The following is a 17317-nucleotide window of genomic DNA, read 5'->3' as shown; positions in this document are numbered from 1 at the left end:
TAGTCAAAATACTTGGTCTGACGATCCTCAATTGAAAATTATGAGCCATAAACAAGAAAATTCGGACTAACATGGTTAACTGATAATATCGAATGAGCAATTGTTAAATGTTTGACTAACAATGATTAACATTTAAATTTAATCAAAATAGTCAAAATACTTGGTCTGACGATCCTCAATTGAAAATTATGAGCCATAAACAAGAAAATTCCGGACTAACAATGGTTAACTGATAATATCGAATGAGCAATTGTCTAAATGTTTGGACTAACAATGATTAACATTTAAATTTGAATCAAAATAGTCAAAATACTTGGTCTGACGATCCTCAATTGAAAATTATGAGCCATAAACAAGAAAATTCCCGGACTAACAATGGTTAACTGATAATATCGAATGAGCAATTGTCTAAATGTTTGGACTAACAATGATTAACATTTAAATTTGAATCAAAATAGTCAAAATACTTGGTCTGACGATGCTCAATTTAAAATTATGAGCCAGAAACAAGAAAATCTCCGGACTAACGATGGTTTACTGATAATCACCAATGATTAATTGTCTAAATGTTTGGACTAACAATGATTTACACTTTAATTTGAATCAAAATAGTCAAAATACTTGGTCTGACGATGCTCAATTTAAAATTATGAGCCAGAAACAAGAAAATTCCCGGACTAACAATGGTTAACTGATAATATCGAATGAGCAATTGTCTAAATGTTTGGACTAACAATGATTAACATTTAAATTTGAATCAAAATAGTCAAAATACTTGGTCTGACGATCCTCAATTGAAAATTATGAGCCATAAACAAGAAAATTCCCGGACTAACAATGGTTAACTGATAATATCGAATGAGCAATTGTCTAAATGTTTGGACTAACAATGATTTACATTTAAATTTAAATCAAAATAGTCAAAATACTTGGTCTGACGATCCTCAATTGAAAATTATGAGCCAGAAACAAGAAAATTCCCGGACTAACAATGGTTAACTGATAATATCGAATGAGCAATTGTCTAAATGTTTGGACTAACAATGATTAACATTTAAATTTGAATCAAAATAGTCAAAATACTTGGTCTGACGATCCTCAATTGAAAATTATGAGCCAGAAACAAGAAAATTCCCGGACTAACAATGGTTAACTGATAATATCGAATGAGCAATTGTCTAAATATTTGGACTAACAATGATTTACATTTAAATTTAAATCAAAATAGTTAAAATACTTGGTCTGACGATCCTCAATTGGAAATTATGAGCCAGAAACAAGAAAATTCTCGGACTAACAATGGTTAACTGATAATATCGAATGAGCAATTGTCTAAATGTTTGGACTAAAAATGATTAACATTTAAATTTGAATCAAAATAGTCAAAATACTTGGTCTGACGATCCTCAATTGAAAATTATGAGCCATAAACAAGAAAATTCCCGGACTAACAATGGTTAACTGATAATATCGAATGAGCAATTGTCTAAATGTTTGGACTAACAATGATTAACATTCAAATTTAAATCAAAATAGTCAAAATACTTGGTCTGACGATCCTCAATTGAAAATTATGAGCCAGAAACAAGAAAATTCCCGGACTAACAATGGTTAACTGATAATATCGAATGAGCAATTGTCTAAATGTTTGGACTAACAATGATTAACATTTAAATTTGAATCAAAATAGTCAAAATACTTGGTCTGACGATCCTCAATTGAAAATTATGAGCCATAAACAAGAAAATTCCCGGACTAACAATGGTTAACTGATAATATCAAATGAGCAATTGTCTAAATGTTTGGACTTACAATGATTAACATTCAAATTTAAATCAAAATAGTCAAAATACTTGGTCTGACGATCCTCAATTGAAAATTATGAGCCATAAACAAGAAAATTCCGGACTAACAATGGTTAACTGATAATATCGAATGAGCAATTGTCTAAATGTTTGGACTAACAATGATTAACATTAAATTTGAATCAAAATAGTCAAAATACTTGGTCTGACGATCCTGAATTGAAAATTATGAGCCAGAAACAAGAAAATTGCCGGACTAACAATGGTTAACTGATGATATCGAATGAGCAATTGTCTAAATGTTTGGACTAACAATGATTAACATTTAAATTTAAATCAAAATAGTCAAAATACTTGGTCTGACGATCCTCAATTGAAAATTATGAGCCAGAAACAAGAAAATTCCCGGACTAACAATGGTTAACTGATAATATCGAATGAGCAATTGTCTAAATGTTTGGACTAACAATGATTAACATTTAAATTTAAATCAAAATAGTCAAAATACTTGGTCTGACGATCCTCAATTGAAAATTATGCGCCAGAAACAAGAAAATTCCCGGACTAACAATGGTTAACTGATAATATCGAATGAGCAATTGTCTAAATGTTTGGACTAACAATGATTAACATTCAAATTTAAATCAAAATAGTCAAAATACTTGGTCTGACGATCCTCAATTGAAAATTATGAGCCATAAACAAGAAAATTCCCGGACTAACAATGGTTAACTGATAATATCGAATGAGCAATTGTCTAAATGTTTGGACTAACAATGATTAACATTCAAATTTAAATCAAAATAGTGAAAATACTTGGTCTGACGATCCTCAATTGAAAATTATGAGCCATAAACAAGAAAATTCCCGGACTAACAATGGTTAACTGATAATATCGAATGAGCAATTGTCTAAATGTTTGGACTAACAATGATTAACATTCAAATTTGAAGCAAAATAGTCAAAAGACTTGGTCTGACGAGCCTCAATTGAAAATTATGAGCCATAAACAAGAAAATTCCCGGACTAACAATGATTAACTGATAATATCGAATGAGCAATTGTCTAAATGTTTGGACTAACAATGATTAACATTCAAATTTAAATCAAAATAGTCAAAATACTTGGTCTGACGATCCTCAATTGAAAATTATGAGCCATAAACAAGAAAATTCCCGGACTAACAATGGTTAACTGATAATATCAAATGAGCAATTGTCTAAATGTTTGGACTAAAAATGATTAACATTTAAATTTGAATCAAAATAGTCAAAATACTTGGTCTGACGATCCTCAATTGAAAATTATGCGCCAGAAACAAGAAAATTCCCGGACTAATGGTGGTTAGCTGATAATATCGAATGAGCAATTGTCTAAATGTTTGGACTAACAATGATTAACATTCAAATTTAAATCAAAATAGTCAAAATACTTGGTCTGACGATCCTCAATTGAAAATTATGAGCCATAAACAAGAAAATTCCGGACTAACAATGATTAACTGATAATATCGAATGAGCAATTGTCTAAATGTTTGGACTAACAATGATTAACATTCAAATTTAAATCAAAATAGTCAAAATACTTGGTCTGACGATCCTCAATTGAAAATTATGAGCCATAAACAAGAAAATTCCCGGACTAACAATGGTTAACTGATAATATCGAATGAGCAATTGTCTAAATGATTGGACTTACAATGATTAACATTTAAATTTGAAGCAAAATAGTCAAAATACTTGGTCTGACGACCCTCAATTGAAAATTATCAGCCAGAAACAAGAAAGTTCTCGAACTAACGATGGTTTATCGATAATCACGAATGAGCAATTGTCTAAATGTTTGGACTAACAATGATTAACATTTAAATTTAAATCAAAATAGTCAAAATACTTGGTCTGACGATCCTCAATTGAAAATTATGAGCCAGAAACAAGAAAATTCCCGGACTAACAATGGTTAACTGATAATATCGAATGAGCAATTGTCTAAATGTTTGGACTAACAATGATTAACATTTAAATTTGAATCAAAATAGTCAAAATACTTGGTCTGACGATCCTCAATTGAAAATTATAGAAACAAGAAAATTCCCGGACTAACAATGGTTAACTGATAATATCGAATGAGCAATTGTCTAAATGTTTGGACTAACAATGATTAACATTTAAATTTGAATCAAAATAGTCAAAATACTTGGTCTGACGATCCTCAATTGAAAATTATGAGCCATAAACAAGAAAATTCCCGGACTAACAATGGTTAACTGATAATATCGAATGAGCAATTGTCTAAATGTTTGGACTAACAATGATTAACATTTAAATTTGAATCAAAATTTCAAAATACTTGGTCTGACGATCTCAATTGAAATTATGAGCCAGAAACAAGAAAATTCCCGGACTAACAATGGTTAACTGATAATATCGAATGAGCAATTGTCTAAATGTTTGGACTAACAATGATTAACATTTAAATTTGATTCAAAATAGTTAAAATACTTGGTCTGACGATCTTCAATTGAAAATTATGAGCCAGAAACAAGAAAATTCCCGGACTAACAATGGTTAACTGATAATATCGAATGAGCAATTGTCTAAATGTTTGGACTAACAATGATTAACATTTAAATTTAAATCAAAATAGTCAAAATACTTGGTCTGACGATCCTCAATTGAAAATTATGAGCCAGAAACAAGAAAATTCCCGGACTAACGGTGGTTAACTGATAATATCGAATGCGCAATTGTCTAAATATTTGGACTAACAATGATTAACATTTAAATTTGAATCAAAATTTTCAAAATACTTGGTCTGACGATCCTCAATTGAAAATTATGAGCCAGAAACAAGAAAATTCCCGGACTAACAATGGTTAATGATAATATCGAATGAGCAATTTTCTAAATGTTTGGACTAACAATGATTAACATTTAAATTTGATTCAAAATAGTTAAATACTTGGTCTGACGATCTTCAATTTAAAATTATGAGCCAGAAACAAGAAAATTCCCGGACTAACAATGGTTAACTGATAATATCGAATGAGCAATTGTCTAAATGTTTGGACTAACAATGATTAACATTTAAATTTAAATCAAAATAGTCAAACTACTCGGTCTGACGATCCCCAATTACAAATTATTAGCCAGAAACAAGAAAATTCCCGGACTAACGATGGTTAACCGATAATCACGAATGATTCATTGTCTTTATACTTGGAAAATCAAATTTTTTGGTCAATAACCCTGAAATCAACTGAGCAATCAATTATCTTAATGTACCAATCTATTGTAATCACTGAGCTCTACGAGATGATATAATTATGATAAATGCAAAGCTAATGAGAGCTAAAAGTTGTCCTCAATCTGATGAGTTCCCATGTCAAGTGAATGGGAGAAAATCTCACAATTGAAATGTTAGAATTAATGAAATAAACTATCTGATTTTCAATAATTATGAATAAGCCTAAATTAAACCATTATAACCAACAATTGACACTGCAGGAAACGTAAATTTCTTGAATAAGGTTTGTTTGGTGTAAACATGTAATTATCTATTGTAATAATGTCGTTTATAACTTTTGATTTCACCAACTTAATCACAATCAAAATTGCATTAACTAATTATGTCGATCAATTGATCAACTGAAACTTGATTTAAATTAAACACGAAAACATGAAGAGTCAAATCAAGTGAAACGTTTGAACATCATCATTTGGATTAATTAATTAACAAAGAAATGAGTTTAAATAGTAAGAAAGGCGTTTACAATTAAAAGGTAAAAGGTAACCTTATTGGTCAATTTGAAGTGACCGTTGGGTTGAGTTTGTCTTTGCTTCATTAACAAAGGAAAGTGAACAGAATTGAAGCGCCAAAGGAGATGATCAATTTAAATCAGCATATGGATGAGATTAGAGCTTAGGAGCATATGGAGGATCAACAAAGTAAAAGGTAAGTTTTGAGTTTAAAGGTTTAGGCGCCAGTATGAGAGATCAAAGGATTAGAGGTAAGTATTAAGCTTAATTTTATCTTCTTCTTAATGACCTTTAACCAATTATAATTTTTGGTCAACATAGTAAATGTCAATAAGCTACAATAAGCGAAAAACCTTATTTATGGGAAATGGAAATGGCCCAAACATTATCGGTCATTACTCGGTCAATATTAATGGTAGAAAAATGAGCTTTCTAAATATATAAATAAATATAACCCTTGACATCTTGGTCAACATTTGGTTGGTGTGTGCAAGTTACTCGTTTCTGTTGAAAATCAACTGAAAACTCATTAAATTACTTTGAGTGAATACAATTAACTAATTGTGTCTGTATATTGATCGGTCATGTTTTTGATGCTCTTCAAACTGATATAAGTTTGATTATTGTAATCAAAGGACTAAGCTAAAAGTTGGGTTATTATGATGAGTCTCTGTGTTAACTCAATGGGGAAATTTGAATTCCAGTAAATTGATGATGTTGATGATTAAATGAAATGATTTTGATTAATTAAGTAAATTAAGGTAATAATTAAAGTTAATAATTGTTCATATAACCAACAATAACATCGACCATTAATTTCATTTAATTGGGTCCAACTTCCATTTCTTCATAACAAGAAAAATGAGAGAAACAGTTATCTTCTCAATAGAGACAATCAATTGGTCAACAATTACCTCACAAAACTTTTCAGAGTCTAAGTGTAAATAAATATCAGTGATTTGATTCAAAACTTTTTTAGGTGACCATCCATATCTATCAGGGTTTTTGACTTTCAGATTTTTGCACGCTGAGACCGAGACAACACCATACAAACGCGACTCGGTTGTAGTTATTTTTATTGAGAAAAAAGCTAAAGCGTGAGAAAATTTTAAAAACCTATAAAGAAACCTTGAGAAATGGAAGAGAAAGGAAAAGGATGTGGGAGGTTCCCATCTAGTTAGTAAGGATTAGTTAGAGTAGTTAAGCTCAATTATATTAAATGAGCATGCGCGAAATCTGTTTGCGTATAAAATGCCAACCATTTTTTTCTCTTCATCAGTTTCCTTCTCTCTCTCTCCCAAAGTACTTGACGTTTTTTGCTTATTGTTGGTCTTAAATCCATTTGTCAGCTCATTTTTTTAAGTGTATCAACAAATAACTATTGAAATGGTTGATAAAAATTGTATTAGTGAGCCAATCAGTCCATCAGGACTTGGATTAATCAGCAAAACGGATTATGATAAAAGGGAGGCCTTGAAAAAGGCCACAGTGTTGCCCATCTACATTAGGATGAAAGTGTCTCATCTTGATCTTCTTGATGACAAGGATCATGAAAAACTGATTAAAATTGCCAATCAAGCAGAAGCAAGAGCGAAATGGCTTCTATCAGGAATTGATCTCAGCTCAAATTTAGGTCAAAAGATTTTAGCTGAGAATCAAAATGTTCTCAAAATCTCCGACTCTTATGCAAGAGCCTTCATCAGATCATATGAAAAATATTGTTCATAAACTGTACGGAATCTAACCTAACCAACCCTAACCTATTACAAATATTTCTACCATTCATCTGTATCTGTATTCGTAAAGAACAGAACAGACTTCAGCCCATGTACCTCAAACTGTTTGACCATGTGACCATGTGGACTAACATTCAGTGAATTGTGTCATCATTTTTCACTTGACGCCTTTGTAAATAATTGATCATAATTTGTAAATATTTTGTAATACCAAAAGAGACAGTTAACGTTAAGAGTACAAACCATTATATATAAGAAAATATATAAATGTAAAAACAAATGTATTTATTTAATAATCACAATAATCACACTATTTAAGAATTAAAACAAATTCACCTCAAATCGTTCTCATTGTGACTTTATTCGTTGATTGTTTCACTAAGTTACCTGAAAATGACACAATTGGTTACATGAAAAACGGTCGGTGAACAAGCCTAAGAAGCTGGAGATGAATATCCAAAGAAACTGGTAACACAAAGAGAATGAGAAACACAAAGTAAGAGAGGAAAGATGGATTAGTTTCTTACTTAGACTTATTATCAACTAGAGTAGACTAAAGAAAAGAAATTAAATTAGAACCAATTCTCATGACAAAATGTATTCAGAAAGAACAAAATGAAAATAACTCAAGTTTGTCAGTAGAAAAGTTGAAAGGAAACAAAATGTGAGCAACTTCATTGGTTCTCTAAATTGAGAGTAACTTGAGCGCGATCTACAATTTTTGATTCTTTATCCTTTCGAATTCTGTTGTGGTTTTCGGGTCAATAATCAACTAGATGAGTTTGTGAATTTACAAAATATATTTTGTTCTTTGAATTTCAACAGTTTGAATGGAAATAGGTTCAGACAATATGCACTTGTTTCGTTAATTTTTCTTCTCATTCTCTTCACAAGTGATCAGTTGCCAAGAAAGTTACTCGTGTCGACATTTCCTAAGAATTAAAGTTGATTTAGTTTCTTGGAGTTTTAATTCTGTTTGGTAGTGAATCGAGAGGCGACTATTCCAATCTTGGGCTACTTTGAGACTCTTTGAAAGACTGTTGTTTCAATTTCTTCCATTCTTCAATGCGAGCTTTTAAATCGGTATCTAGAAGAGCAGAAAGGAAGAGATAAGTCAACAGAGATTCGCAAGGGCTAAAATGGATTGGAAGTGATAATTACCTATTACAAGCATGTCTTCGGTTAATGTTTGACGATTAAATGGGTCAGTATTTGAATTGAGCAAGTGACGAATGATAACTGATCGGTCGACAATTTTTCCACTTGGTAGGATGACGGGTTCATCCATGAGAGTGTCCATAAGAGCATCTTTGAACTCTTCAGGAGCATCACTATAATCCATATTAACATTTGTTTCTCTCATTTTCTCCACCATCTTGGCCATCTCATGGAATTTGTAGATTTGAGGTTCAGTTTTAATCATCGCCTTCTTCATACGGAGTATTGCATCTTCGAATAAAGCTTTGCTGTAAGATCTTTCATCAGCTGCAATGGCCTAAAGGTAGAGAGATAAAAATGGGAGAAACAGTTATCTTCTCAATAGAGACAATCAATTGGTCGTCAATACCTCACAAAACTTTTCAGAGTCTAAGTGTAAATAAATATCAGTGATTTGATTCAAAACTTTTTTAGGTGACCATCCATATCTATCAGGGTTTTTGACTTTCAGATTTTTGCACTTGGGTCCACATAATTGTTGTAAATTGTAATTTAACATTGCAGCTAGACGATCAATTATTTCCTAGAGAAAAGAAAAGAAAAGAAATGAAATGAAATGAAATTGTTCGTGATGAAAACTGGAAACCAACGAAAGAAACGATTATACTCACAGGCTTATAAAAAGGCTCTCGAATTGTCTCAGTCAAATTGTGAAACATATCCATAGTTTCACTCGCTAAAGTTAAATATGATTGACATTGTCTTTCGTCATTTAGTAATGATCTTTGTCTTGATTGTTGAATTTCTTGAGGCTGTTTAGCCCATTCTTCCCTATTCTCTATGGCTTCTTGTACCTCATGAATCCTTTTCAATCACAGTTTAAACTCCAAAGAAAGAATCATCATTGTTGATCCAACAAAAATAAACAAAAGCTCAAAGTGTTAGGCTAATTTAGCACTTTGTTAATCGTCTGATTTGCTCCATCTATTGGTTATTTTTGAAGGTTTTACCATATGACTGAAAACTGAAAACATTTGAAAAGGTTAACACGATAAATGAATATTATTTGTTCCAACTAATTTGTTAATTGTAATCACTTTAATTCTCAAGATGAGTAAACCATTGAAAAAGTAAGTGTTTTTAATTCCTTTAAGAATTTGTCTCAACTGATTAATTTACTCTTTTTCGTCAATTTCTTACAGAAGCTTATTGACTTTTTCTCAACTCAGAAAAGGCGTTTTTAATGAATTTGTTAATAATTCAAAATCTCAAGGATTAACATGGAAACGATTCCCTGGATTAAACAAGTACCTGAAAGGTTTTCGTCCTGGTGAACTCACTGTATTGACTGGACCAACAGGGTGTGGAAAAACAACCTTTTTATCTGAATATTCATTAGGTATTACACCAAATTTGATCTTTAACCAGACGAAACTTTTTCATCAACAATTGTCTTCGATAATCTATTTTCGGTATGTTCCTAACTACTTAGGAACTGGCCTTTATTTATTGCAAATGCGATTCTAGTAACGTTCTATTTTTATTGTTCAACAGATCTTTGTCTTCAAGGAATACCAACTCTATGGGGTAACTTTGAAATCCAAAATACTCGCCTCTGTAAAACGATGATTAATCAACTTGCGCAAAAACAATTGTATAACAGTATAAATGAGTTTGATCACTGGGCTGATAAATTCACTTTACTTCCAATGTATTTCATGAATTACCATGGAGCTGAAGCGTTTGAGAATGTATTTGCCACAATGAAAGAGGCATCAACAAATCATAAAGTTGAACATATTATCATTGATAATCTACAATTCATGATGGGAACTCGAAATAAAAAGTATTTCCATTTGGACCGTTACGAGTATCAGGATCATGTTATCGGCTCATGTCGCAGTTTCGCCACTGAGAAAAATTGTCATATAACTTTGGTTATCCATCCAAGGAAGGAGGATTCAGGAGAATTAACTTTAAATTCAATTTTCGGTGGAGCCAAAGCAAGTCAAGAAGCCGATAATATCTTAATCTTTCAAGTTGAATGGAAAAATAATACTCGACAGCGAAAGTATTTACAAATTAGCAAGAACCGATTCGATGGTGATCTAGGAAGTATAACACTTAAATTCAACAAAGAAACTCAAGGATTTGGTACAAGTTCAGGGAGACCCACTCAAATCACCGAGGATATTCAGATTGATTAGATAGACAGTTCAGTGTTATTATTGTCCAATTAACACTTTGACTGAGATTTTCTGCCAATTGTGCCATTAGTTTACTAAATCCATAAAACCAATCAATTGACTTAACTTGATCCATTCGCTGTGATAAATATTTTCCTGGATTAAATTTTCTAGACATTTGTAAATTTACTTTCTCTCATAATACAGTCTCTCCAACTATTAATATTATAAACTAAATCAACTGTTAATCTTGTAACACAATAAGAATAACTTTTCCATCTCAATCAACCTGTTATAATAGTCAACTATCATCACCAGACGAAAAATAAATAAAAACAAATTAAAAAGATCAAAATTTAATCTTCACAATAATTGAATTTGTTAATCAACCCAATCGAAAGTTTAAAACTCGAAACAAACAAACAAAAAAAACTGATTAACTTACAAGATTAAAATTTCTACTAATTAAATTTACATGATTAACCAATTAACCTTTCGAACTGAAACCAGAAACTGATTGAGTAATTTAATTTAATTTCAAAATATTAGCAAAATATTAAATGTTGACTAACCGTATGAATATTAATTAGTCTTTATAATTAACTAATTGTTAGATTGATATTTTTAGTCGTGAAACGAACTGCCCTCTGTTGGTCGAGCTTGGAACTAAATTACCATCAGATTGTATAGGAAGTTGAGCTCACCTGGTTACTAAAACAAAACTGGTTGAAGTTAACAGTAATCACTAATCATTAATCACCTACAGTTTTGTTTATAATTTTGTGTGTCATGTTTATCAAGTGATTTTATTAAAAATTGTGTAATTTCAGTGAATCAATTAAAAGTAAAAGAAACAGTTTACTTGCAATTTACTGGACAACATTGAGATTATTTTTCACCAACAACAACAACAACACCAGATTATTACAAGAACCATTTCAACTTTATGGACATTTATTGATTTTCATTCTTGTAAAAGTAACAATTTTTATTTCTCTCATTCTTTTGGCTCTTCAATTGTCATCAATACAATTATTGGTTATCAGTAACATTCTCATTAATCACCAATTAAGAAACCAAAACAAAGGAATCAATTAAAAGTTTTTTTTGTTCCTTTTCTCTGTCTGTTTACTCTTGAAGCCTAATTTGTTTTTCTTTCCTGTATGTATACAAGGTGAGTCTTGGATATAACTTGTTTTTTTTTCTTTCTCTCTCTCTCTTGTCTTTTGTTGTAACCATATCCTTTGTATATGTTGACTTAATTGTGTTACCCAGATTTGGATAATGAGTGATTTGTTATCCTGTATTGTTTGGGCCATAATCTAAGGCAAACATAATCTTATAAAACAAAAACTATCCCTTTAAGAATGGATAACAAGTTGCCCTACATTTTAAACACATCGCTCATAAAATTTGATGTTTTTTGTTAATCTTAACAATTTTTTACTTCAATTGTTTCTCAGTTCATCGGCCATTTATCAGCTATTAGTTTATTTAAATTTATATTCAATTTTCTTCTATGAGATATCAGACACTGAGCTTTGTAGATTTCTCATTTAATATTTATTGCTTGGTGTTTGCTAATCGCCATATTGATCATTCAAGCTTAATCTTTAATTCTGTCAACAGTATGAAGGAGTCGCCACCACAAAAATAAATGGAAAATCTTTTTCATTTAAATAATGAAAGTGCCATGTTATTGCGATAAAAAGCCTGGAAGCTTGATCAGAATTTTAGAAATTCATGATTCGCAATATTTTTAATCATCTAAATTTAGACGATCATTAATTAGTAAGATCTAATTATAAACAGTTGTTAAATTATCATCTCTTTCTAAAAGTCATCATCTTGAAACTTAAATTGTTCAACCTAAATCATGGTAAAATTTACATGTAATAGAAACAAAAAACAAATGATTTTAACAAAAACAAACAAAAAGATTGTTAATTTTCAAGTGATTAACTTTTCAATCCTTTTGTTACTAATTATAAGCTGAGAGTTTATCACAATCTAAACAATTAATCTCACAAGTGATCATCATAATCTGATTATCAGATCTTGAGTATACACAATTAACATGAAAACTTTCTTATTCGAAGATTTTATTTATCGACCATTAACTAGGGTTATTGTAATTTATCACAATTTAACATAACTGGAATCACTTCCGATTTGGTATCCACTCTCATCCGTTAATCAACGGAAAATACATTTGGGTGGTTTCTTGCAGTACAAATCAAGGAGTGTTGTAAATGTGACATTGCAAGAAAACTGAAAGCAATTAATCAAATTAAACGAAGAAAAGTGAAAACCAATTTACCACCTACCTTATTAGCAATTGATCAAGTTTCTCATTTGCATAATCAATTTGCAAAAGATTAAAATTAATCACTTGAACATATTACATGGAACCTTTTTTTTGTACTTTTTTGTACTTTTTGATTAATTATTGTTTCTTTTTTACTTTTTCTTTCGTATTTTTTAGGTTTGTTTCTGGTAACAAATTAATTTGGAGGAATCAAAAAACAATCAATAAACGGAGACTTGTTCAAGCCTCCAAATGATGACAACCCCATCAACTCTTGTTGAAACTGTTTCAATCGACTATGAGGATTTTACCGAAGGATTTTTGACTTGTGGAACTTGTCTGAATACTTATGATAGTGGTCAACATGCCCCTAAATTGCTAACATGTAGTCACACTTTATGTAAATTGTGCTTGGAATCAATTTGCAATCAACCTGGAGTTCCCGAGAATGGAGCCTTTAGGTGTCCCATTTGTCGTGAGCTGATACATTTACCACAAGGAGAGGGTTCTATTAATTTTCCTCCTTCCTTTATGGTTAATCAGCTGCTTGATCTTGTTAGTCGTCAACGAAGAGATGTCATTCCCAAATGCATCCGCCATGTCACCCAAGAGCTTTTATTCTGTGAAACATGTGACAAAGTTTTCTGTTTACTTTGTGATGATGGTTCATCTCATTCAACGATTAATTGTAAACATACCGTAAGTTTTTCAATCCATTTCCTTTCCAATTAGTTTATTCATAGGTTCTAATTTTTCCTTCTTTTTATTAATACTTAGGTTATACCTTTCGCAGTCGCAATCAAACGCCTGTCAGAGATATTGATGTACAAAGGACAACAATGCATTGCCAAATATAATGAAGCCCATAAGAATGTAACTAAAGAGATACTTATGCTTGAGCAGAATGCCGGAGAAACTGCTTCGATTATCAAACAAACCTTTAAAGACATGATGGATCTGGTAAATAAACGATGTCAAGAGGTTCTTTCGGTCGCAAACAAGATGAAGGAGGATAAACTTAATATTCTTATGAACCAGATGAAGCTTATTGAAGAAGGAAAGTCCGAGATTGTCACCGACTGTGAGAATTATGAACAGCGAGTTGAACTTCGCCATATAACTCGAAAAATTGAGGAACTTCATGAGAAGATTGATAAAATTAATGTTCTCCTTGAACCAAGAGAAAACTGTTTCATTCGCTATGAGCATCCAGTCGATTCTACCCTTCAATCTATTCAGACAGCAATTTGTAACTTTGGAACAGTTCGTTCAAGCAGCACATTTCCACCCCTCTGTGAGGCAAATATCGATAAATGTTTCGCCAAGTTAAGGTCAGTTGTGAACATACTCACTTACGATTATGCTGGATCTCGTCAAAAGTATGGTGGTGATCCTGTCACTGCAGAACTAAGTTATCTCCCTGACGGAACTGAAATTGCGGTTCGAGTTGTTGACAAATGTGATGGTACTTACGAGGCTCATTTCATTGCTCCAAAAAGTGGAAAATATTCTTTCCTTGCTTCGATTTTCGGACGTCCAATCAAAACTTATCCACTGGAGTTTGAAGCAGTTTCACAGATCAATCCTGTCTGCATTTATGGAGCTCGAGGAAGTGATCAGCACAGTTTCCTTCAGCCAGTTGCAATCTCCATAAGTGAAATTGACAATCAAATCTACGTTCTTGATACGGGCAACAGTAGACTTAAAATTTTATCTCAAAATGATTGCAACAATTCACCCTTCACCTTTGTATCTCACATTGAGGGCTTGGATCGTGCAGTTACGGGCATGGCGCTTGTTCCGGGACTGAATACCATCTTGATCAGCAACTGGGCTTCTAAGACGATTAGTGAAATTAATGAGAATGGCAAAGTTTTACGCTATTTTAGTCACCGTGAACTCCGTGAGCCAACTCACTTATGTGTAAATAGTAAACGAGAGATTATTGTTGCCGATAACGGAGCCCAAACAATATTTGTATTTCATCCTTGTGGTAAAATACGTCGACGATTAGCTTTGAGTCAACATGAAATCAAAAATTCATCGTCAATCCTTGGATCTACCAAGACGAGTTTCGGTGTCATTGGAGCTGTTACGGTTGGACCAGATGATGAAATAGTTGTAGCAGATTCAAGGATAAGGATTTTCACCAGCGATGGTTCAACATTGATTCGTGAAATCGTCACTGATTCCTGTCTCAAAGGGGACTCTTACGGTGGACTTTGCTACGATAAGAAAGGTCAACTCTTGGCCACGAAATCTGAGAGAGGAAAGGTTTACGTGCAAATATTTGATTACTATTCAGGCCAATTAAAATTTACAATCGATAGTGTGGACGCTAAACTTAAAAGAGCAAGTGATCTTGCAACAACTGACGATTATCATGTTATCGTTGTGGATCTTGGCAATGATTGTATCAAAAAGTATCGATATTATTAATCAACAAATCGAAGCAATTAACTCTCCTGTTATTTAACAGGATTAACAAGAATACACCAACAGATGAATTAACGAAACTTGATTGTCTGTACATTGGCCAATATCATTTCCAAAAATCATCTTCATCTTTCAGCACTAATCTCATTTTTAAATAACACCATAGACAACAAAAAGTACTTCAAAATCATGATTGTATAGAAAAGCTTAATTGTAACAATAAAATTTATATGCTTAACATTAACAATATTGTTTTCAGTTGCTAGATTTCATCTACCACAATTATCACTGGTAGATAATAAATCACCAGAGTTAAATGTTGATTAACTTTGATCAAGTGCTAATTTATGGCCAATATCTGTTTAAAAATCAATTAGATTAAACTAATTTTTATCAAGGGGTGTTCATTTTAATCTGTTAATTAGTTAGTTTAATATGATAACTTATCTAATTGATTCATTCTGACAACTTACTGTATTTACAGTAAATCATGACAACCCTGAAAGCTCAGTTATCCAAGTTATTACAGATTAGACTTAATCTAATGTTGATTGGAACAAATTTATAATCAAATCTACAATTCAATCTGCGATTCACATCGAAAATCACCAATTTAATGTAAAAAAGTTAATCATCTTAATTGTAACCATTTGCAGACAGTTTTCAATCTCTTAGTTTTTTCCTTAAATTGCAATTGAAAGTCTTCCGGTTACAAATGGAGAGTTTTAATTGTAATCAACACGTAAATTGAACAATAACGTTACTGATAATGAAAATGTACAATTAAGCCATTTGTCCCAATTGGAACCATGTTTCATCAACCACTAATTGTATGATAACAAAAATTAAGTCTAATTGTTTGGCTTCTTTATCAGAATAATCTGATTGTCAAGTATTCTGAAGTATAACTGACAATTAACTCTTGATACAAGGAAAGTCACCAAGCTACGATGAATAACCAACAAATCATTTTAAGGAGATGAATTAAAAAATGTCCATAGAGATTCAAATATGATATTTGATTGAGTGATTAAGGTTAAATTGTCAAATGAGGGATGAAGATGATTGAATTGTAACAATTTAAAGGGCAAAACAAAATGAATTACAAGTTGTAAACCATAATCAAGATTAAGAGATAACCTTAACCCTGTTAATCTGTAGATTAAGGAAAAGGAAAAAAAGAGACATTGATGATAATGATGATGAAGATGATGAGCACTGATTGTAAGTTAATCAAGAAGCCGTTACAACAATCAACAATCCATGAAAAGTTTTCTCATAAGTTGATTGTCAATGTTTGTTGATGATGAAGGAAGAAGATGATGAAAAGAAGATCAGTTTGTTACTAACTAAATTGTGATCGTTAGACTGAAGAAGATGAAGAGAGACAGAGATGATAAGTAAAGTAAGAGAAAAGAAAGAAAGAGTTGATGAATTTGCCCTGAGGCGGTTACACTTTTGTTGTTCTTTTTTTTACTTACCTAATTTCTGTTGATTAAATTAACCATCATTTCTAATTAGCATTACCTGGTGTGTGGGAGAGCTCAGAGTTAAAAGGTTAGATTATTAAAATGTTATCGTTGGTTAATCGTAATTAATCAAGTCAATTAGACAATCAGATGATTAAAACAAAGATTCTATCGATTTGGTTGAAATGTTGGAGAAACGGAAAATTAAAAAAATTATCATTTCCTTTTAGGATAAGTAAAAATACTGTTATTATTTACTAATTGTGGTTCTGTCTGTGTGTTAATCCATTTCAATTGGTTGATTATTGTCTGAATTTGAACGGAAAAAGGTGAATTACCTTTACCTTGGAAGAGGTCAATCAATGGTTAGGATGAAAATTGTTAGAATGGAATTGAAAAGTCATGAAGATAAAAAATTATACATGATTATTATATGATGATAATGATGATGGTTGTTATTG

General features: G+C 31.5%; 3 protein-coding genes across 4 annotated transcripts; 2 read left to right on the top strand and 1 right to left on the bottom strand.

Annotated features, from left to right (window-relative positions):
* Window positions 1-7563: 7563 nt before the first annotated feature.
* LOC128394072 (ubiquitin conjugation factor E4 B-like) lies at window positions 7564-9337 on the bottom strand. Its single transcript, XM_053354320.1, has 4 exons — window positions 9129-9337; window positions 8867-9040; window positions 8461-8794; window positions 7564-8386 (listed from the first exon to the last, which is right to left on the bottom strand). The coding sequence occupies exons 1-4, from the start codon at window positions 9180-9182 to the stop codon at window positions 8298-8300; spliced, it is 651 nt and encodes a 216-aa protein (XP_053210295.1). The 5' UTR covers window positions 9183-9337; the 3' UTR covers window positions 7564-8297.
* A 99-nt stretch (window positions 9338-9436) lies between these two features.
* On the top strand, window positions 9437-10998 carry LOC128394071 (twinkle mtDNA helicase-like). Its single transcript, XM_053354319.1, has 3 exons — window positions 9437-9587; window positions 9660-9856; window positions 10012-10998. Exons 1-3 carry the CDS (start codon window positions 9568-9570, stop codon window positions 10662-10664), a joined length of 870 nt encoding a protein of 289 aa, XP_053210294.1. The 5' UTR covers window positions 9437-9567; the 3' UTR covers window positions 10665-10998.
* A 354-nt stretch (window positions 10999-11352) lies between these two features.
* LOC128394096 (tripartite motif-containing protein 2-like) lies at window positions 11353-15634 on the top strand. 2 transcript variants are annotated; one of them, XM_053354351.1, is made up of 3 exons: window positions 11353-11621; window positions 13129-13650; window positions 13729-15634. In XM_053354351.1, the coding sequence occupies exons 2-3, from the start codon at window positions 13204-13206 to the stop codon at window positions 15388-15390; spliced, it is 2109 nt and encodes a 702-aa protein (XP_053210326.1). In that variant the 5' UTR covers window positions 11353-11621; window positions 13129-13203; the 3' UTR covers window positions 15391-15634. The 2 variants fall into 2 exon arrangements, with proteins under 2 accessions (XP_053210326.1, XP_053210325.1); XM_053354350.1 differs by having other exon boundaries at window positions 11353-11817.
* The last annotated feature ends 1683 nt before the right edge of the window (window positions 15635-17317 follow it).

Source organism: Panonychus citri, unplaced genomic scaffold (genome assembly GCF_014898815.1).
Source record: "Panonychus citri isolate SS breed McGregor unplaced genomic scaffold, ASM1489881v1 Contig00139, whole genome shotgun sequence".
Lineage (NCBI taxonomy): Eukaryota > Metazoa > Arthropoda > Arachnida > Trombidiformes > Tetranychidae > Panonychus > Panonychus citri.
Note: the sequence above shows the minus strand (reverse complement) of the source record. Positions and strands in the feature narration are given on the sequence as shown.